Source organism: Psammomys obesus, unplaced genomic scaffold (assembly GCF_907164565.1).
Source record: "Psammomys obesus unplaced genomic scaffold, mPsaObe1.curated_primary_1811, whole genome shotgun sequence".
Classification (NCBI taxonomy): Eukaryota; Metazoa; Chordata; class Mammalia; order Rodentia; family Muridae; genus Psammomys; species Psammomys obesus.
Genome location: NW_026590767.1, coordinates 4,874,469 through 4,897,468, shown reverse-complemented (window position 1 = coordinate 4,897,468; position 23,000 = coordinate 4,874,469). Strand labels below are relative to the sequence as shown.

The following is a 23,000-nucleotide window of genomic DNA, read 5'->3' as shown; positions in this document are numbered from 1 at the left end:
ATTAGACGCTTTTACAATTTCCTCATCCTGAAATGAATCAATGTCTCTGTCTTAGTCCCCCTATTCTTCCTCCATCCCCACCACTACTACTTCCCCCCTTTCTACCCTCTGACATGAATACTTCACTACAGTTGTCACTTAGGATAAAGGCCCAACAATGGTTCTCAAGCAAGGCTCCAAATCAGAATTGTATACAAAACTTCTTGAAAAGAAAGTTGGTTCACTGGTCCTAGAACTCTAGTGTCCAAACACATATAGTTCTTTAAAAATCCTTAGGTGATTTTGACATTTAGACTCTGATGATGGAAAAAACAATCTCTGCCAAATGCAATTAACCCTGTGCCATTCTCTTAAAGCTTTTAATAGATGGAGTAAGTATATATAAAGAACTTAAGAAGTTAAAAAGCAACAAATCAAGTAATCCAATTAAAAAATGGGGCACAGAGTTAAACAGAGAACTCTCTGTAGAGGACTGTAGAATGGCAGAAAAACACTTAAAGAAATGTTCAACGTCCTTAGCCATCAGGGAGATGCAAATCAAAATGACTCTGAAATTTCACCTTACGCCCACCAGAATGGCTATGATCAAAAACTCAGTGACAACACATGATGGAGAGGATGCGGAGAAAGGGGAACCCTCCTCCATTGCTGGTGGGAACGCAATCAATCCCTTTGGAAATCAATCTGGCGCTTTCTCAGACAAATAGGAATAGCACTTCCTCAAGATCCAGCTATACCACTCCTAGGCATATATCCAAAAGATGCTCAAGTACACAACAAGGACATTTGCTCAACCATGTTTATAGCAGCTTTATTCATAATAGCCAGAACCTGGAAACAACCCAGATGCCCCTCAGTTGAAGAACAGATATAGAAATTGTGGCACTTTTACACAATGGAATACTACTCAGCAATTAAAAACGAGGAAATCATGAAATTTGCAGGCAAGTGGTGAGACCTAGAAATGATCATCCTGAGTGAGGTATCCCAAAAGCAGAAAAACACACATGGAATATATTCACTTATATAGACCTATAAGATAGGATAAATATACTGAAATCTATACACCTAAAGAAGATAAACAAGAAAAGAGGACTCAGGGTAAGATGACCAATCCTCACTTAGGAAGACAAATGGGATGGACATTGGATGTAGGAGAAAACAAGTGACAGGACAGGAGCCTACCACAGACAGCCTCTGAAAGACTCTACCTAGCAGTGTATCAAAGCAGATATTAAGACTCATAACCAAAACATCGGCAGAGTGCAGGGAATCATATGAAAGAAGGGGGTGTTAGTAAGACCTGGAGAGTACAGGAGCGCCACAAGGACCAAATATACCAGGGCACAGGGGTCTTTCATGAAACTGTTTCTTCAACCAAGGACCATGTATAGATATAACCTAGAATCCCTGCTCAGATATAGCCCATGGTAGCTCTAATAAGAGGAACAGGGACTATTTCTGACATGAACTCAACAGCAAGCTCTTCCACTCCCCTCCCATGAGGGAAGAGCAGCCTGGCTAGGCCACAGAAGAGGACATTGCGGCCAGTCCTGAGGAGACTTGATAAGCTAGGGTCAGATGGAGGGGGAGGAGGTCTTCCCGTTAGTGGACTTGGAAAGGGGCAGAGAGAAGACGAGAGACGGAAGGTGGGATTGGGAGGGAATAAGGGAGGGAGCTATGGCTGGGATACAAAGTACATAACCCGTGATTAATATAAAAAATAAAAAAATGTAACTAATAATAAAAATTAATAAAAAAATAGATGGAGTAGATGTTTGCAAAAACAAATGTGTCCACTGTACACCCACTTTCAGTTAATCACCACAGCTGCTTGACATTAACATTGTAGACTCCAGTAGTATTTCGACCTTCCCAAAAATTACTTGTAATGATAGTCTGAAACATCTAAAATTCGGCTTTTACCAACTTAACCATAAAAATACTGAAATTTCAGTTTATTCACACCTATCTTCCTGGTCAAAGACACTCCTTCATATTTAGGGCCTTATGAATTAAAGTTCCCTCAGTACCAATCTACATTTGAGATTAGAACATTCACTCTGTGTCTTACCTGTACAATCCCATTTACATGGAAGCACATCACAAGCTCTGGTACATTGCATATCAAGTTGTCCAACCAATAGTCAATTCCAGTCAAAACATTAATTGGTTTGTTGTTATCCCTGAAAATGTACATTTCTAGTGTTATTTGGCTCAATTAAAATGTCTCATAATGAATCATCTTACATATATTTTTCCATTTAAATATCTTACTCTATTCTTCCTAGAGACTACCATATAAATTTTCTAATCTGAAAACCCAGACACACATAGTCAAAAGTTGTGTTATGTCTAAACAACTTTAACTCTCTAACAGGCATTGCTAAGTTCTCAGTACAAATTGAAGGTGGTATGTTTCTATGACTGTGAGCTCCCTGCATGCTCCTCTCACATCCCAAGGAAACACTGACCACATAAATGACAATGCCCAAGTGAGAATTGACCCTGGCTAATGTGCATGGAGCATTAGGAAAAATGTTCACAAATATGTAAGTGGAAGCTGGTCAGCCACCTCAAGCAATTAAATAAACTCTTGTAGCCTCAAACACATAAGACATCTGGTTTGGTCTTTCAAACAGGATCAGAATGAACACTTGTTTACTGGGCTGTCAGTATTTGCTTCCTTTCTTACTGTGGCCATTTTCATTAGCAAGAGGAGGAAGAGGAAAAAGATAGGGAAAAAGACAACCCAACAGGCAGAGAAGAGCAAATGAGATGTTTCACTTACAGGAAGCTTGTTTGAAAAACAAACAAACAAAGGGGGCATAAGGTGTTTTACCTGAGACGTAAGCTAACTGCTGGATATCTGCCGCCACCAAATATAGGCATGTTAGAACCAACTAGCATATGGATATCTTCAAAAGTCCATAGAATATTCCGGACGAAATCATTTTTAAGACCCTTTAATTTAAAATAGGAAAGATTTATAATAACAATAGATTCACAATTTTTCCCCATGATCCAAAGAGACACCAGGAAAGAAGAAGCAAAGGAGATAAAGTCAATTCCCAAGAGCTGTAAGGCAGAGATATATTTACAAAGCAATTTTGAGGACTAAGTGAAGTTATTCCCTATCAGTTCCAACTGAGACTAGTTTTCAAGTGATGAAATGGATTGGGGACTGGTTGCTTCAGGTGGGCACATGGGAAGCATACCTGACTGTTCTCCCCGTCATTGAACAAAGTAGTAAGGTTTTGCTCTTTGGGTGCTGAGGCCACATGCCCCACTATGCATGAGGGCTCAAGAGGCTCCCTGCCCTGTGGAAAGTGCAAGATAAGGAGTGACTGGGCTGCCAACACGTCTTAAAATTGACCTATGCTTACAGAGTATCACCCACACAGCAGAACACACGCCCCAATCTAGCTACGGAATTAGCCAGTGCAATGCATGGTGTTCATCACTCATGGGGTGATATCAGGTGCTTTGGCCCTGATATCCCACTGCTGCCACAAACTAACCGTATTCATATCTTAAATGAGATAGGTTAAAGATCTTTCAAAGATTTGGTTTCCATTTTTTATTTTTTTGGTTAAGTTTGATTACCACTCTCTGGAAGCCCAGCACATCTCTACTGAACTGAACCCGCAGCACCTCAGCCACAGTTTAAAACACTCTTCACCCCAACAGTCTCCACTTGAGCATGTCCTATGTAAACATCACAGAAGCCTAAACACTGGAGACCCAGAGAAAACTTTTCAGTGGGAAGACCTGCTGCTTGCCATATAATGCTTTTGAAGATCAATATCTATTGAACGTCATTCCCACCACTGTCCTAAAAACAAAACAAAAAAAAACCAAAAACAAATGTTTTAAATGGTATTAGAAAAAAAAAAAAAATCCACCTCCCTCTCTGTATAATCTAATGTTCTCCCATTTATTTAACATTAAAACTTTTCTTTTTTTCTCTCTTTGTAGCTTTGACTAACCTCTTGTTCTTCACAAGAGTCTGTAACACATTTAGAAAAACACCTAAGTGTTAGGTAAGCAGTATATTATCCAGTTTTGTAGCCATCAGACAGCTGTCACTAGGATACACTACTTTAAACTTTTAATATCGATGCTGTCTTTGGGCTTAAGATGTACATATGTACATGCTGCTGATTTCACAAAACCGTATTATTTTTTTGATTGAGAGGAAGACAACTGCTCGCTGGAGCCGGAGTTAAAAATAGTTGTGAGCTGTTCAGTGCGAGTACCGGGAACGAAACTCACACCCTCCACAGTGCAGCATGCACACTTAGGTGCCGAGCCATTGCTCTAGCCACAGTAAACCGAATTTAAAAGAACACTTTGATTATATATAGCCCATGGAATAAAGCATGTACAGGAATAAACACAGAGTTGATATGTCTTCACTTCTTGATGTAACCCCTAAGGAACCTGCCCATTAAGCACCTTTTTATGTTTTCTCTTTAAGGAAAAAAAAAACAAAAACAAAACCCTCAAATTCATTTATATACTTTTGTGAAATATCTTCTCTATGTTAAAACCCCTAAAACTAGAATCAAGTTAGTCTTTTTTTTTAATAAAATCAAATTAAATGTGTTAATTTTTTATAACCCTATAATGTATAAAGACTGAACCAATCTAGATGAATTATCGCTTAGTATATGAAAATACACAGCAAGATCAAAAACAAAAACAAAAACCATAATTTATCGAGTTAAATGCTTCACTTTTATTTTTAGGGGCTTATTAGTATATTTTCCTAGAAAGAGAAATGCCACAGTTTAACATCTGTAGTGTTATTTCCTATGGTAGACACAATTAGTTAAAAAGAAATAGGTAGGGGCTGGAGAGATAGCTCAGTGGTTTAGAACACTGGCTGCTCTTCCAGAGGACCCTGGTTCAATTCCCAGGATAAACATGATAGCTCACAACTGTCTAACTCCAGTTCCAGGGGACTGAATACTCTCTCTTGCGGCCTCTGTAGGCACCAGACATGCTCAGACATTCAGGTAAGCAAATACAAATACACACAAGATGAAAATAAATATCAAAAACAAATACATAGATAAGAAACCAAGAACATGAGACAAGGGAGATAAAACATTAACGTGGGGCCAATGTCAAGAACATCATCCCTTCTGAACAATCTAAATTATAGGCACACCTATTGTCTCAATGTATGACAGGTATTTAATACACACCTGGAGTTAATAATAAATTTTACTGCTATATTCAATAGTACTCAATTTTATGAGAAAAAATTAGTTGGTTACTTTAAAATATTTGTGGTTATTTAATAAAAACTTATCCAACCATCATGTTAACACATGGAAATTCTACTGTGCAAAACTAAAAGTATTTTTGTTCTAATTGTGAGATGAGGTTGATAAAATACTCCTCAACCTTATTTGCCACCTGTTACTTTAGTAAGACTCTGTTTCCCTAAGTGAGTTTGCAGAATCAACATCCAAGGACTAACAAACCTGACTGGAAGCACTGGGATCTTCAGAAACTGAAGAGGGCATTTCAAAGGGCGCAGGCCAGGAAGCCCCTTCAGAATCATGTGTCTGATCAGAACTAGAGGATTCTTGCTGTTCTGCAGGCGATGGGACAGGCTGAGCAGCTCCATCACCATTGATGCTGGTCAAGTCAGAAATGGAGGAGAAAAATTATCACATTTCTGTTACAGCCTACTTCTTGTATAAACTAGATTTTATAACTAATCATACATCTTGCCTATAAGAAACATAATAACATAAATGTTAACAAAACCACGGAAACAAAACTTGAATTGCTAATTTTACCCTATTCAAACTGAATAAATTTCAGGCCAGAATCTCATTTTTCTTAAGATAAAAATAAACAGTGGTCAAGTACCTGTAGTACAAGAACTTGGAAAGAATAGCCTTCTGATACCAGTGCTCCTTGCTCTTCTTCTTTCTCTGCCACTTCTGGTCAATCAGTCTTTGATAGAACTCTTTCAACCATGTCCAGTCACCAGTCTGAATAACATGAGATATTACTGAACAAATATGCACACATAAAACGAATGTGTACATGAATGTGAAACAGTATGTTGAAGGCTCAGCCCATACCCAACGGTGCTCCTAAGAGGTGGAGGAATCTCTAGGAGATAGAACTTAGTAGAAGGGAGTTAGATCACTGAAAGTGTGACCTTGAAGGGGACCCTGGCCCCTCCTTTCTCTTTGCTTTTTGGTCACCATGAGGGAAGCAGAATCTCACCCCAGGCTCAAAGCAGCGGTGCTATGACAGGGTGGAACTTCTGAAGCCACAGGCAGAATAAACCTCATCTCTTTCATGTTGATTCTCCTGGGTGTTCTGGCACTGCGACAAAACACTACTACGCATCCAATACTCTTATTTACAAACAGTATTAATTTCTGCACACTGTTTCATAAGCTTGTACTTATAAAACATTTCCACCTTTCTTCATCCAATTCCCACCTTTTCCAAGAAGCTCACATCTTTCTTTTCTCAGGTAGGCCAGGATACTATATCTTTCCCATAGTACCTTCTTAGCTCCCTGAAGTAGGCCCTACTTTCACGCTTTATTCAAAGCATCTATGTATGTCTCAACAATCAAACTAAACTAAGGAGCAAGCCCAACATCTGGCAAGAGAAAACTATCTTTAGTGTCAATTTAATGACCTGTAACTTATGTTTATTTATCAAAGCATAGGAGAAGCTCAGACTGGTGGGCAGGTCTATCATCTATCATCCCAGCCACTTGGAGACTAAAACAGGTAAGCTGCAAGTTAAGCCCTGGGTGAACTACAAAGTAAGTTGGAGGCCAGCCTGGGCAATTAGCAAGACTCTGTCCAGGGAGAGGGCTGTTTGTGAGTATAGCTCAGTGACAGAACACTTGTCTAGCATGTATGAAGGCCTAGGTTCAAACAAAAGCAACACTGTGTAAGAATATTTTTTAAAAAGCAGTATAGACAAGCAGAACTATCAGCCATTTGTTAGCAGTCCATGAAAGTAAGCGTAAGCATGAAGTAGGCCCCAAGAAGCCAAAACTATCCTAACACTTGGAGGATAACATCTGTTGACCAACAGCTAGAAATCAGTTATATTCATAGAAATAGCTCTTTAACATTGTTTACATTTTTGACAGCCATGTTTCCAGTTATCTATAATAGCCATTAAAAGATTTTTAAAAATTCAACTAGTACCTTTAATTTCACAGATTTTTTTTTTTTACTTCATCCCTTTCATTGTAAGAATCAATAAAAAAGGGGCTAATGAGATGTCTTAGAGGTTAAGAGCATTGAATGATCTTCCAGAGGACCTGAGTTTGGTCCCCAGAGCCCGTGTGGTGGCTCACAAACATCTGTGAGATCCAACACCTTCGTCTGACCTCCACAGATACAGATGTATACATACATCTAAAAATAATATTTAAAAAAAAAAAAAAAGAATTTCCTTCGCTGTTCCTTTCTATTAAAAAAAAAAAAAAAAAAAAAAAAAAAAAAAAAAAAAAAAAGCAGTCTCTCTATGTAGCCCTGGCTACATAGAGATGCCCACTCTGCCTCTTAAGCCTGGAGATTAAAGGCATAGGCCACTAACCATGTCCAGCTTTTTTATTTTTTTAATTAAAGCTTTTTGCTGTTTTTAAATCTTTAATGAAACATTTCATTTCTTTATTGCTAAAGTACTTAACTACAATTCCAACTTGGCATATTTTTAAAAACTGTGTTAAGAGTAAGTATGTATGTATGCATGTGAGTACCTCTGATGCACAGGTGTGCCAGTCTGTTGGAAGGTCAGATGAGGTTCAGGTGTCCCAGTCTACCACTAGCTACACCTCAATGCACCCCAAGCTTTTGTCATTGTTCTTCACCCTCTTTACACTCAGCAAGCAAGCTCCAGAAATCCTGTCTCCAGCTTCCCTTAGTAATGGGGTTAGAGGCCTGCATGACTATTCTTAGTTTTTAATACAACTTCTGGGGATTTGACTCAGGTCCTAATGTTTGCCCAGCAAGTGCTCTTAGCCCTAGTTTGGCTTTTCCTTAAAAGAATGTCTTTTTTTATGAGCTATAAAGAGAAATGTTTTTCTAAATGGTTTTCGCATAATTAATTAATTAATTACCTGAGATGACCTCATAAAGAGTTCTTGAATATCCAGCTCATCTAGTAGAAGAGTTCTTCCTATACGGTGGACAGCCATGCTTACATGAGACTTACTGTAGGGAATCTTCAGGAGCTTTTTTATGTTCTTAAAAAAAAATTTTTAGAAAGGCCCCATTACTATGATCCAGAATCTTTCGGATTTTAACTTCATTCAATTTGAAGCTTAATAAGCCTTATCTTCTCAAGGTTAGACTTTAAATAGGAATACTATCATACAGAAGAGAGATCTTTAAACTTTGAGCTATACTGTCAATGTACATGACAGCCCAACACTTATTTTTACAACAAAATTCCTAATTATAAGAGTAAGCACATACATTCTGGTCACATTGTTGTACCGAAAACAAAAAAGAGCTACTAATCGTACTAATCAAAGATCAACAGCTACTAGAATATAAGTCTGATTTCTCAATTGGTAGCATACGTATAGTAACTTCAAACATAGCATGTTCTAATTATTACTATTAAAATACAACCAAAAACATTCACATTTTTGTCATTGCTACTGTTTTTTGCAATTGTTCCCTCTTAAAAAGAAGATAAAAAGTACCTTTAAAAATAAATATAATCATTAATCACAAAACTTTGCCTTACTGTACTAATAGCAAGACTGTAAAACAAAACTTGGTATAACACCCTTCATCTGCTACCACCCAGCACTGCATATCCCCGAAGTCAGAACTGTGTGACAACACTCACTTCTGAGTCAGAGACGACATCCACATCATTTCCGACCGAGTCAATGAAGTCATATGCCATGCCAAAACTATGGAGGGAAGACGATACAAGTTGAAAGCTGAACAGAGTATCAGGCTGTACTGCTTCTAGGACATGCACAGCTACATCTCACACTTGGATAACAAGGTGCATATTGCCATCATTCAGCTGCCTAGTATTTCCTTCTTAGGTGTACATAAAATAAGGCACACCTTAGAAATACATCTCCAACTTCATGAAACAGTAAGAACCATGAAAAGCGACTAGTATTATCATAAATCCTTAATTTCTCTGATATAAAATAGTTCAAGACTTTATTCTTTTTACACATGAAGAAAAACACAAAAAAGATATATTATGATTTTATGCTTCTTTGGGAGAGCGTGCCCTGCACCTCGCCTGGGCAATACAGTGGTACTGGCCCTGATGGTGAAGGCACTGGTGAGGCAGCCCAGGAGGTCTGAGAGTGAGAGAGCTGGTCCAGTCCCTCACAGGCTGCAGCACTTGGAAGAGTAGGGCCCATACCTTACTGGGCAGGACAGTGGAGCTGGCTCACCTGGACGTGTGCGTGCAGGTAAGCCGGCCCTAAGGGCATGAGAGCTGAAGAGCTGACACTCCTCCTGCCAATGGGGGCCATTGGGTGGCCTAGCCAGAGCAGTGTTGGAGAACTCACCCTGGTGGTGTGGATAAGGGAGAGCTGGTGGGCTGACCAGTTCAGCTACCACCCAGACCCAGATCCAGGACTCTGAATTGCCCCCACCCCAAAATCTATATTATCTGTGAACTGCTATTCCAAAGCTGCAGGATCTCCATAATACAGGATAACCAGGAGTTCCAATGAGGAGACAATATTGATGGTCAAAGATCTTGAACATTCAAAAGTAAGAATGTGTGAACAGAAGAATATACTGTGGGACACTGTGACACTCTACAGCTTCCATAACAAGATGTTTTCTATGCTTTTATTTTTGTTGTTTGTATGTTTTATTTTGGGGTGAGTTTGCAAGGGCTAAGGGTAGATATGAGGGGAAAGGGAGATGAGCAGGACTGGGGTGTATGATGTGAAACTCACAAAGAATCAGTAAAAAGTTTTTTAAAAAGAAAAAAAGATTTTGTGTTTCTAGGAATATATAATACCAATAAAAGAAAAAACTGTACCTGAAATCAACTCATCCATGAGGAGAAAATGAAAAACTGGTGAGCACCTAACTCATTCCAAGTCACCACATGAGCGTCATCTTTGTAATCTACAAGCTTGAAAAGCAGCGAAAATCACCATTTTCCCATTAGTAGGTGGCAGAGTCAGGACATTTACCTAGGACTGCACACTGCATAGGTTTGTATGATTTCCCATCTGCTCTGGGTAAGTAGGTTAACCTTGATTCCTTGTGTGCAAAAGTTAACAGTGTCTATCTTAAAAGACAGTTGTGAGATACAGAGAAGAAAAAACAATCTAGCACAATATTTATACGGTCAATATAACTATATAAACCAACTCACATTTAATATAATTAAGCCATTTTTTAAAATAATAGAAATATATGGTTATTTTCAGACTTTTCATAGTATCAAAAATGCTATAAACAAGCAACTTGTGAAAATAACTTTTACCCTTTGAAGCACCAGGACAATTTCCAAACTACTAGCTCACATGGTATTAATGCACTTATGGCTCTTTCTATGCAAGTTATAGGAAAATGTCTTAAATCCAATCATTCAGGGGAAAAAAGAAAACACAGTTAATGGCCTACAAGAATATGGACACTAGCATGAGGCCCCAGGACACTCTCCTCTTTAAAAACCACCAGTAGAATTTCCAGTGTGGGTCAAGGGTGTAGGTTACCCAGCATGTGGGGTTTTTAACCTCAGGCTTTTTCAAATACTCCTTTACCTTTTAATATAAACTCCAAAGGGCAAGCCAAGTAATGGCTTATATATTGCTCCTCACATGCCACCCTATTTGCACATATTTAAACGTTATACAAATGGCTAAAACAGCTGATTAGTAGTCAACACTCATGTTTGCTATAATAACATGCTGCAGATTTGAAGAAAGCATGTAACTGATTTCTTCTTACTGAATCATGGACTTTGGATGACACCTATAATCTTTTATTAAAAATATCTGAGCAGGTTAATGTACATCTCACATTGAACTGGAAAGCAGCTCTAAGAGCTTTGAGTGGGAGATTAGAGAAAGGGAAAGAAATGACAGCAATTAAAAATTACCTCGAAAATGGTTTGCTTTTCTTACTATTGCCAAGAATGGTAGTTCCTGCTGGCCCTAGTTTGGCACTCTCTCGTAACCAGTTGGCAGGTGGGAGTTTCAAGTCTGTTTTTTCTTCGAGACGTGCAAATGCTGTTCGAGGAGGAGCGGAAGAATATTTCACCACAGCTCTGCTTTTCACCTCATTGCCTCCAAGAAGTAACGCCGATCCCTAATTAACATGTGGAATGAAGCTTTAATGAATACTGTTAGGATCGCCAATCTCACCTTCAAAAAAATGAAGCAAGAACCCACCAAATCAGACTTCACAAGGAGCCTGTGCTGCGTATCGGCTGTAACACTTAATAAACAAGCCAAAATTATTCTTCCCTAGCTGTCTTTTCATGAAACTTTAAAGGATCAGTCACGAAGTGGATAAGGGCCAACCATCCTGCTTTTTAAAATACTGAGCACAGTAGTTGCACACCTGTGCTTCCATCCCCGTGGAGGCAGACACAGAGGGGTCAGCGCACCGTCCAACGCCAGCCTGACTGGTCTGCATTACCAGTTCCACACCAGCCATGACGACCCAGTATGTTGAGTCATAAAAAAAAAAAAAAAATGTAGAATCAGACAGCAGGTGCGTTCAATGGTGTCCTGTGAACTGCATGCAAAGTCGGCCAGGCCTCTGTACTGTTTTAATGGAATATTTTAATTTAACATCAGTCACTTGTAGATAGATACTGGGTCATGTTTATATCAAACATACAACGACTGATCTATAAGCTCATCCTAACACATATTCTGAATCAACTCCAAAGCCTTCACTGCACACTCAGAGGAGTATGCTTCAAGTCTAGACTTAACCGTTCAATCTACTTCTAAAGCCTCTTTAGGTTTGACAAACACTGCGCCTTTTAAAAAAATCGGCTCAGTCAAGAGGCCCTCCCTGCACCGTCCCTCTTTCCTCCGCCTCCGGAGGGCTGTGGCACATTCTCTAACCTGTCAATTATCCCCGAGTGGGAAGCCAGGTGTGTTTTGCATGGAGTGCCTGGCAAGGGAACACCTGGTGACTCATGAATAGAGCTGTCAAGGAGGCGTGGAAGAAAGTTCCCGAAGCTCCGCGATTTCCCTCCCAGGCACGGCGGGCCCGCAAACCCCAGGGTCCCAGGGGTCGCGCCCCTCCGAGGACTCACCTGTGCAGAGGGTTCCTCGGACTCTGCCTGGGATAGGAGGCTGAGCCCTCCTCGGGCAGCCGCCTGTGGAGGAGAAGCCTCGGCTCTTGCTTCCTTGGGGTCCCCCATCATATCCGCCTCTGGGGAGGCTACCAGACGCGCGAGCCCCGGAGTCGGCGACAGGAACGCGGGCCCAGACTCGCAGGAGAACCGCAGAGCGAGAGACTCAGACGCTCAGCAGCTCGCACTTCCGGCGGGTGACAGGAAAAGCTCTAGTTAACCGATCAAATCTCGCGAGATTTGTCCCGAAGGTCCAGCCAGACCTCCGCTTGTAGCCCCTCCTTCCCGGTATGGACAGGCGGTGCAGCGCGCCTGCGCCTGTCACACCATGGGGCGGCCACTTCTCGCGATATCCGACGCCCGGGCTCCTCCCCTTCGCTCGTGGCTAGTCTTTGTTGGCAAACAGTTATTAGGACTTGAGTCAAAGTCGGGCCACCCGGTCGGGGCGGGTACGTGCGGCCTCGGGGATTCGCGTAATCTAAGCCGGTGGCGTCAGGCGCTCAACAGGCGGCCGGTGCCCTCAAGGGCTTCTCTGAGTTCCACACGCGCTGGGAACACCTGTGGGTCTTAGTACCTCCAGATCAGTGGGGCTGGAGGGCTACGAGTCTGCATTTCTCCCTGAAGCCGCTCCAGTGTTCTGAAAAGCAAGGGAGGAAAAGCGATCAGGCTGTTTAACAGTTTTCTAGGCAGTGTCCCATGCAGCCCTGGCTAGCTTTGAACTGGCTGTATGGCGGAGGGAGAACTTGAACTTCGTATTCTGAGCTACATTTCCAGCCCCGCACATAATAACAGAAGACCCTGCCGCAGTCTTCATAAAATATATTTTTGAGGTACAAGGCTTTGTTTTATGGCAAAGTATTAAGTTTTTTTTTTTTTTTAAGATTTTTATGTGTTTGAGTGTTTTGACTGCACATACACGCTGCGTTGTGTGCGTGCAAATGCCCTCAGAAGCCAGAAGAGGGCGACCGATCTGGAACTGGAGTTACAGGTAGTTGGGAATTGCCGGATGTGGGTGCTGAGCGCTGAAAGTGCTCATAATTGCTGAGCCATCTCTGCAGCCCTTAGAGACTACGTTTTCTGTTTTAAATGTTTTGGTCTTTGCAGTTATGGTTATCCTAGGTTATGATTTTTCATGAGGCTCTGAGAACCCAGTAACTTTCAGAATCCTTGTAAAAAGCAGATGCAGATGCAAAGTGTCTTCAAGTGAAAAAAGGCATTTTTATTAATTTACAATTTGTTTTGATTTGGTTTTTCGAGACGGTTTCTCTGTTAAGAGTTTGTCCTGGACTCCCTTTGTAGATCAGGCTGGTCTCGAACTCTCAGAGATCCACTTGCCTCTGCCTCCCCCAGTGCTAGGATTACAGACGTGTGCCAACCGGCCTGGCTGATAGTCAAATATTTAAAATGTAATATAATCCCAATTAAAAATACGGCTATTTCTATGTGTCTAAATGAACAGATCTACGTAAGAAAAAAAATGATTCCACATTTAGTCTTCAAAGTTTTCTTTATGTTCCTTTCTGTTTGTTTTTATAATTAGTTTTATTAACCCTTTTACAAATATAAGTTAAGTTCTGATAATGTTACAGTTTTGTCATATATCATATATGGTGTATCAGTAAGAAAGGATTTACTGAGGTGATAGTAATTTTTTTCCTCAGGACTCAAATATTGCACATTTTTTTCTTGAGAAGTTAACATTTGGACCCTTTTTAATGGTGCTTAGTAGGAAAATGTGCTAGTTATATCCTGCAAAAAGGCAGAAATCAATGAAGCAGAACTGAGAACTTGATACACAGAAAAAGAAGCTGACAGCACCAAGGGGATCATGGGAGCTCAGGGCTCTGCCAAAGCAATCAGGCATCCCAGGACTTAAGGAGGGAGGCCTGGCCATGGGCTGAGTCTCTAGAAGCCACACACAAGCAGGGACTAATTTAGTTGGGAGAGGAGAGTGATCCCTGAGGCCTGGAGAAAACAGGCACATCTGGGTTACATAAGGTTTATCCGTTCCTCCATTTCTAAGAGCTTTTTTTTTAAATCCATAATCAAACACATGCTTGTAGGCTTTTAAAAGTTATCATCATTGCCTTTAATGTAAGTGATTGAAATCCAATGTTGTGAGAAAACAGATCACTCCCCCCATAATTCAAATGTTAAGACATGAACTTAGGCTCTTTTTCATACTGTGCCAGACTTTGCCTGACTTATGTCCCCTGCAGATGGTTTCTGTCACTCTTGCCTCCCTGAACAGTTGTGTTGGCTTAGGGCTTTTGTGTTTCCTGTCTCAATGCCTGATGCCCTCCTTGCTTAGAATACACATGTTAAATGGATGACTAACTTAAATGTGCCACCCCAGCAGCTTGCTCCAAAGCTCCAAGTCACTGGTGCTTTTCATCTGCTTAGAATACCTTTCTCCAAGTTGCCTACCTTATTTCTGCTCATCTTCTAGATCCACCTCAGGATCGTTCTAATAACTCCTTCCTGAGAGTTCCCACTTTATCTTCATGCCATCTTCCTGTCTTGGTCCCTTACGCTTGTACTGCTTTATCCTGCATTTGTTACACTACAAGAAGATGATGTTTGTATCTGCTTCCCTTGCTGTCTGTGAGCTCAAAGGCGCATGTATTGTCTGATCACCTCTGTTTCACCAACAGCAGGCTGTGCATTTGCTGACTGAGCTGTTTCAGGCCTTAGGCAATGTAGGGAAAATTGACTAGTGCTGTCAGGCTTTTCAAATGCTTTCAAAATGTTGGAAACATAAAAACAATGTTGTTTGCTCAAAAAATATTTTAATACTCAAATATCCAGGCTTAAAGTGTTTAATAAAGCAGCTCCAACATAGTGTATCAATGTCATCACTTATTATTAGTACCGATTCACAGTTTGTATCATTCTGAAATGGGTTTCAAGCTAGACCTTCTCAGTTTGCAAAGTTTCCCTCAGCCTGCAGGATGCTCTTAGGGAAGTGCTAGCCAGTCATAAACTGACTTAGTTGCCAGATATGGTAACACACATCTTTAATCCTAGCACTCTGGAAGCAGAGGCAGACAAAGCTCTGAGTTCAAGGTCAGCCTTAGATATGTAGTGATTTCTGGGTTGGCTAGAGATACACAGTGAAAACCAGTCTTTTAAAAAGTCTGTGTGCAATTGCAGCACTCTGTACATTTTTTATTTTGTTTTAAAAAACAAGTCTACATACCCTCAAATGTATCCCATTAAACACTAACTTTTCTCCTTTTTTAGGTTTATTTATTTTATTTTTATTCATGAGAGTATTTTACCTGCATGTATGTATGTGCACCATGGGTATGCCTGGTGCCTTCAGAGCACAGAAGTGGGTGTCACATCCCCTGGAACTGGAGTTACAGAAGGCTGTGAGCAGCCATGTGGGTGCTGGGAACTGAACATGAATCTACTATAAGAGCAACAAATACTCTTAACCACTGAGCCATCTCTCCAGACTCTACTGAACATGAGGCACTATTCAAATGCTATAATAAGTGTGCTACCCACTCTATACTTCCCTCTTTTAGATAGTCACAGTGTTCCTTTGCTACTAAAGGCCCAGAGAAATCCTGTAGCAAAAACAATATTAAATTATTCTAGAAGTAAGTTTTTTGGCTTTTCATTGTATTTTTAAAGAAGACTGATAGTTTGTTTATTTATTTATTTTGAAAATTAACCTTTTATTCTGATGCCAGCTACTATTCCAAGACTCACATCTCAGGAAAGTCACTCTGTCCTCATTGTGATTTTTATACTCCAACCTTAGGGTGGCTTCTCAAGACTGCTTTCCCTTTGCCCTTCTTCCTTCAGTCTGAGACTCCAGGCCGTTGAGTTTCTCTGTGGTTCTTTCAGTGTCCTCAGCAGCACCCCATCAAAATAGGCCCTGCTCTGTAGTAACCCTGTGGATCCTAGATTATTTCAAATCAAAGGTCCATTGTTGCCTTGATGCTACAAATGCCTGAAGGATGCACTCAGAGACAGAAGAATTGCCACCTTCATGAACTAATTCATGTTTGTCCAGTATTTTTTGAAACAGAATTAGAAGTCATTTGTGAAACCTTTATAGTGAGAGAACTGTATGGAAGGTGATTATGGTTAGTGGTACTGCTGAGCCTCATGGGAAATTCGGTGCACTCCTAGCTGCTAGTGGAGGATGCTGGCCTCTGAGAACTTGCATACGAGGGTAATGTTTGAGGATGTGGTCCTAACTTTCTAGTTGAACATTGGAAAACCATGAGCCTCCATTCTGGCTGTGCTCAGAATTGGAAGTGGGATTTGAGGTGATCTGAAGCCATTTCCTCCTTCTTTAAAGAGAATGGCATGGTCCACAAAGACAAACAGAATTGATTCATTGATTGGTGTACAATATTCACTAAAAGCAAAGCGAGCAAGTGCTCAGGTCTACTACTCAGGTGCCTTTAATATGCTGCTAATGTGGGCCAGTAGAATTTCATTGTTTTGTTGTTGTTGTTTCTTAGGATTTCCTTATACAATTTAAGCTGGCCTGTAACTCATGATTCTCTTGCCTCAGCCTTCCCAGTACTGGACCAGTGTACACAGATAGAACTTCAGTTTGTTTAATAATAACTGGCTACACAGCAGACTCTTAAACCACCATCAGTTTTGAAATCAATTATCTCTGGGTTAGGTAATAACTCTTCATTTTTAATGGGATTGCTCATCCTAGAACACATTGGCCTATAGACCACACTTTAGGACAGTGACCTCCAGAGGCAACTCCCTGGTTGCAGGAAGAACTGAAGTGGAAATTTCTGGTTTCCTTGAAGACTGAATTTTGTCTTGTGATATTTTGTTGCAAGCTGGGCACCGTGATGTTTTGCCCAGGTTGGCTTGTGAGAGGGCACATGATGTTTTGCTGTGAGTTTTCACATGCAAGGAACATGACTTTGGTCAGCTAAGAACATCCATGAGTGGACTCTGAGGAGAGGACATATAGAGAGGCCCACACATAATGAGATAAAGCTTTTTGGATCAACACTGTTGTGCTGATCTTTGTGCTTTGACACTTGGCTTCACAGAGAGAAACATTCCAGAGAGCTTCTCCATGAAATACAACTGAGTCTTTTGGCTTTCGCTGTTTCACGTTGGCCTTTGGACTTCTGGTATCCTGATGATTGAGTCTGGTAATCCCCTAATGACCCATCAACCCTGATCAGCAGGAAGTAGATAAAAAGGACTACAGCCCTTTTCCCTACTAATCTCCTACCTAAGGTTGAGGAGGGCTGGAAGGGAAGTAAAGGTGCTTAACAACCCTAAATTTAGGTTTGGTGAAAACTCTGCCTACAAAGAACCATAGCATCTTTTAAAAAAAAATCTGCTAAATATGTGCCCTTTTTTGGGCCATGGTCAGCTGGGATACCAGGCAAGTGAGACTTTATATGCAATGAAAGAAAATGACTCTCAAGTATTAGTGCTCGTGAGGATTGGTTGCCAGGCAAAATATAGGACACCAAGTTAAAACTGCATTTCAGATGAACAATGAAAAAAACTTGTAGAGTGAGAATATACCAAATATTTATTGTAAGTTTTCCCCTTGCAGTGTTTGAGTTCTACTAGCCTATGTAAGCTTTATCCAGGACCTAGACTGCTGGCTCCTTAAAACATTTGGTTAGTGACAAACATACCTGCCATCTAACACACCCGCCATCTACTTTGTTTTAACAACAACAGCAACAACAACAACAACAACAAAATCACAGGACCAGCTGTGGCATTAGTGAGGTAGGGAAGAAGAAGGCATCCCCAAGGAAAGACATTGCTTATAAGCGACTACTGTACAGAATGCCAGAAGTGAAGGCTGTTGGATGCCACTAACAAGGTTAAACTTGGTGACAAAGCCAGGCCTTTCAGAGATCTTTTTTTGCAGTTGTGTAATGGGGTAAAGAATGACCTTGAGACAGCTCATATTACATAGAGGAGTCACAGGTCCTCAGTGACAAAACACTAATGAGAGTTGTCAAGCTTGAAAATGAGTTGCTTTTTTTTTTCCTGTCCCTTCAAGATAAAGGTGATGTTTGAGCAATGAGTGAGAACCTATTTGATTTTCAAAATAATGTCAGCCTACTGAGGGAGCATTTCTGAAGATAGACATTTGGAAAGCTTTGTAGCATTCTATGACTATGTTGTTCAAAATGAAGTCCATGGCTTATCAAAGCCCACATATGACCGGGGAGATTTCTAAGTGAGTAAAGTACTTGTTGTGCAAATGTGAGGACCTGAGTTCAGAGACCTAGAGCTCACATAAATGCCATGTTGCTGGACACTCTGCCTGTAAACCCAGAGCCTAAGAAGAAGTGACGGAATCCTTTGAGCAACCAGTCTAGTAAGACTTGGCAAAATGCCAATGCTCTAGTTGTACGGTAGGTAAGGAGCTATCAAGGACACATGATGTTAACCTTGCATATTCACATGTATGCACATGTACATGCATAATGAACCTTTACATACGTGAACAGGCACATATCACAGACTTGCATAAGCAAGAAAAAAGAAAAGATGAAGAAAAGCAAGAGTTCAAATTGCATACTTAGTGACAGTGAGGTTCTCAGCACAGAGCAGCTCTGGCTTGGGGAGGCTGGATGCTAAGGGGGGGAGGATCAACAAGGTCATGGAGGCAGCCAGCCCATATGCCCCTCTGTCACATTGGCAGCTTTTTTGGGAAAAAAAGCTATTCATACTTAATTGTGTTCCTAGATACCACTACCTGACCAATTCAGATCACCTAGATTAATCTCCTTGTCAGCTGTCAGCCCACCTGTTTATCCCATAGATGCTTGCAAGATCCTCTCTCGCAGCCAGCCAGCCAGCAGGTCTTTCCCCACTCCTGTTACTCATCCTGGTTTTAAATTTGTTCTATGACAACAGCCTGGCAGCCTTTCTTCTTGATGTATGACAAAACACATTGCATGTGAAACAACCGGCTAAGTTAGTCCTTGTTCCTGTGTAACTGTTCTATAAGAAGGGCAGCTGGTTTCCAAAAAAGATGGAAATGTTGCCAGCCAAACTACAGTTAAAAACCTCCTGTGATAGCGGGGCGGTGTTGCAAACTTGTAATCTCAGCACTTGGGGAGGCGGGGGCAGGCAGATCTCTGTGAGTTCGAGGTTAGCCTGATCTTCAAAGTGAGTGCAGGACAGCCAAGGCTACACAGAGAAACCCTGTCTTGGAAAACAAAAAACAAACAAACAAAACCCAAAAGACCAAAACAAAAACCTCATGTGATTTGTGGCTACAACAGAAAATGCTAACTAATATAGTAAGGCTTGAGGCCATCTAACTCTTTTAACTAGGTCTAGTTACCTTTTAAGATAGAGTAAATGTGTCAGGCATCTAAAATCATTTTAATATAAACACACACACACACACACACACACACACACACAAGTTAGAAGGAGACCTCAGCCTGATACAAGTTTTCAACCAAGATTCTCAAAAATTAAAGAAGCCTATTTAAGCACTTTGCTCTCTTTTAAAAAATATATTAGTAAGAAAACAGAACTGATAGGCAATGGTGGCCACTGAGTTGGAAGAAGTTTGTTTCCTAGACACCCATGAACTTGGATTGTTTTGCAAGCTCTCAGCACTGGCTTTCAGACTACAGACAAGTGTTTGTAACAGCAAGCTGTCTTTACTAGCCTTCTCTCTTTCTTTCCCATCTCTGTCTCACTCTGTCTCTGTCTCTCTCTGAGGGTCTAGGGGAATGACTGTGTGGAACCCAGAGGAAGACATTGGGTGTCCTGCTCTATCATTCTCTGCCTTATTTTCTTGAGATGAGGTTTCCCACTGAATGTAGAGCTAGGCTGGCAGCCAGCCCAGTGATCTTCTTCCTTGGCCCCTTTCCCTCCCCCATTGCTAGGGTTATAGGTGGAGGTACAGCCACACCCAGTTAGCACTGTATGCTTAAGGTTTGAGCTCTGGTCCTCATGCTTGCACAGCAAATGCTCCTACCCATTCAGCCACCCCACCCCAAGATATCGCTTCTTATAAGAGCAGTGTTCTTAGAGTATTTGTGTTTTATCCTCCAAGCATGCTCAATACCCCAAATGATTCCTGGGAATAGTTTCAAAGTCACTAACATCTGCTCTCCAAACATGTCAGTGGCTGAGGCCAAAATGCAATTATTTACACAAGCACATAAATGAATGAGAAAAAAAAATGCCCAGTGAACCATCCAATGAGCGTGCCCGTCAACACTGCTGTGACACCCCTCCCCACACATACTCTCTCCCTTCCCAGTTAAGGGAGTGGCTTTCCAGATCCATCCAGATGCATTTTTTAGCTGTTAGATATTTACAAGGAAGCATCTAATGGGGACAACAAAATGACCACTGCCTGGGCCTCCTCTCTAACCATATCATAACATCATCTGACTGTCTTCCCTCGGGCACTGAAGAGATGTGGTTTTTGTTCTCAGAGTCACACAGTCACACAGAGGAGCCCACTGACAAGACCCATTGCTTAGGAACGCCATGCAGGATGGCAGCCGCTGCCTGAACTGTGGGTGTTATCCACATATGACAGTTTTTTACATATTTATTTACATTTTTTTTCTCTTTAGAAACAGAGCCAGAAACCACAGATGTCATTATCCATCGGCACACATTTGTTTACTACCCAAAAGGCAAGATTGCATTTTAAAAGTCTTGGATGAATATTCTTTTTCATCACAAGTGACTTCATGTTCTGACCATTCTCATTGACCCTGGCTGAAAGTCTCTGTCAAAGCCATGCTTCCTGAAGTGCTCTGAGATCCTCCTACAAAAGGCATTTTCCAAGCACAGAGTGGAAAAACATCATTTATATTCATTTGTTGCTGTGGCATTTCTCCCTGGAATCTTCCTCTTGTCTGTCAACATTGGGAGACAGGCACTGACCTCATCTACATTACAAATGGCCTCCTTTTAATGGGAGGTAGGTGAGATATATGCTACACACGCGCGCGCACACGCACACGCACAGAGAGGGGGGGTGGGGGAGAGAAGAGGAGAGGAGAGGAGAGAAGAGAAGAGAAGAGAAAAGAAGAGAAGAGAAGAGAAGAGAAGAGAAGAGAAGAGAAGAGAAGAGAAGAGAAGAGAAGAGAAGAGAAGAGAGGAGAGGAGAGGAGAGGAGAGGAGAAGAGAGGAGAAGAGAAGAGAGAAGAGATGGGAGTCTCAGGCTTGGCTATCTATTAACTGGTTGAACCAAATATGTGTGGGTATTACAAATGTTCTGGGAAGACCTGAGTATTTGAGTATTCAATCAATATGGTGTTTTGTGGATTTTATGGGGAGGAGAAGCACATCTATGCTGAATATTGCACAAGGCTGACTGGTTAGAACTTCCTTGATTATGAATAGCTGAAATGTTGCAGATCCAGAGCCAAATTATTTTGGGCCATCTTTAGTCCCTTTAGTAGCCATCTATCATCTAGTTCTGTGTCTGACCCAAAGTCTTTTTGATGGTCAGGTAAAGCTTCTGTATGTATTAACAGGCTAGTAGCTTCTAGTAACAACAACAACAACAACAAAATTGAGAATATTACGTGACAAATCAGAACACTAGAGCAGAATTTTCTCTGCTTTGCTGTAACCTGCTCATCCCATGTTCCCACCGTTATAATCTAAAGATGCCTTGATTCAGGACTGATATTTGTTCTGTGATAGATAACAAGAGTTCAGGTAACGGTTTCCACACTGGAACAAGTTATTAGGGCATCCTGAATCCCTGATGCTGGGACAGAGTCACGCATATTGGACACGGAATAAACTGTCTCTTTTTTCCTTTGAGGTGAGAACTGTGTTTTGTGTTGACACCTGGCTGCAGAAAGCGTATATTATTTTCTATCTCTCATTGTAAGTTATAGGAGAGTCACCAGAAAGAGGTGAGACTCCCTAAAGGGTCATTTAGAATCTAACTATTCTAGTGGCTGTTGGTCTAAACTGTCCATACTTTCTCAGGACTGTGTCCAGAGTAAAAAAATTTCTAGCGAGCTAGTTCCATAAATATACTCTTCCTTAAAAGAGGGCGAAGCCCTGCTCAGTATGACTTAAGGGACATCAAAGAGAAGAAGGGGTTTACCAACTGGATTAACAGAGGTAGAGCCTGCAACCCAAGGGCTTTGGTTCCCACTTAGCAACATTCTAGGACATGGGGCAGCCTGAGGCAGTACCTGAGACGGTAACACCAAATGAGGGAGTATGCATCTATCAGCAATTGGAGGGCAGGAGTGCTGCCCCAGGGAGGCAGGGGACCAAGGATGGGGGACCCATCCTGGAGCACTTCTCTGACAACCTCTTGGTCTGCATACCAGCTTCTGCTTATTTCTCTTTCATCTTAAAACCTCTCATCACAAAAACATTTCAAATGCAAACTTCAGTAGAGAAGACAGAAAATCAACCCCAATACTTGCACCCAGTCATTATTTTCTGCTTCCTCAATTCTCCATACATATGGGCCATCCAGGTCCATATTCCCACCTTCCTTCCTCCAGAAGATTACTGAAATTGGTTTTCCCTTAATTGTGTTTCATTTCATCCACCCACACGTATTTCTTCTGGCCATGTTTTTATGTTCTGTCAATCACTGTCATCAGTCAGTCTTGGGTTGCCTAAGAAAAACCGTATCTCTAGAGTCCTGACCAGCTTTGAGAGAAGTGTTGGGATTGACCAACACCATG

The 23,000-nt window shown here is 41.2% G+C and overlaps 1 protein-coding gene across 2 annotated transcripts in view; it reads right to left on the bottom strand.

Moving 5' to 3' along the window:
* Positions 1–12,525, bottom strand: part of Edrf1 (erythroid differentiation regulatory factor 1) — a 36,598-nt gene extending 24,073 nt beyond the window's left edge. The window contains exons 1-9 of one of the 2 annotated variants that reach the window (XM_055608893.1): positions 12,283–12,525; positions 11,110–11,318; positions 8,863–8,929; positions 8,123–8,248; positions 5,890–6,014; positions 5,496–5,652; positions 3,219–3,320; positions 2,843–2,964; positions 2,075–2,186 (exon numbers count right to left, since the gene is read on the bottom strand). In XM_055608893.1, coding sequence (XP_055464868.1) covers positions 2,075–2,186; positions 2,843–2,964; positions 3,219–3,320; positions 5,496–5,652; positions 5,890–6,014; positions 8,123–8,248; positions 8,863–8,929; positions 11,110–11,318; positions 12,283–12,393 — 1,131 coding nt within the window. In that variant the 5' untranslated portion in view covers positions 12,394–12,525. The remainder of the gene's footprint in view (positions 1–2,074; positions 2,187–2,842; positions 2,965–3,218; positions 3,321–5,495; positions 5,653–5,889; positions 6,015–8,122; positions 8,249–8,862; positions 8,930–11,109; positions 11,319–12,282) is intronic. The other variant, XM_055608894.1, reaches the window with a different exon arrangement.
* Between the last annotated feature and the right edge of the window lie 10,475 nt (positions 12,526–23,000).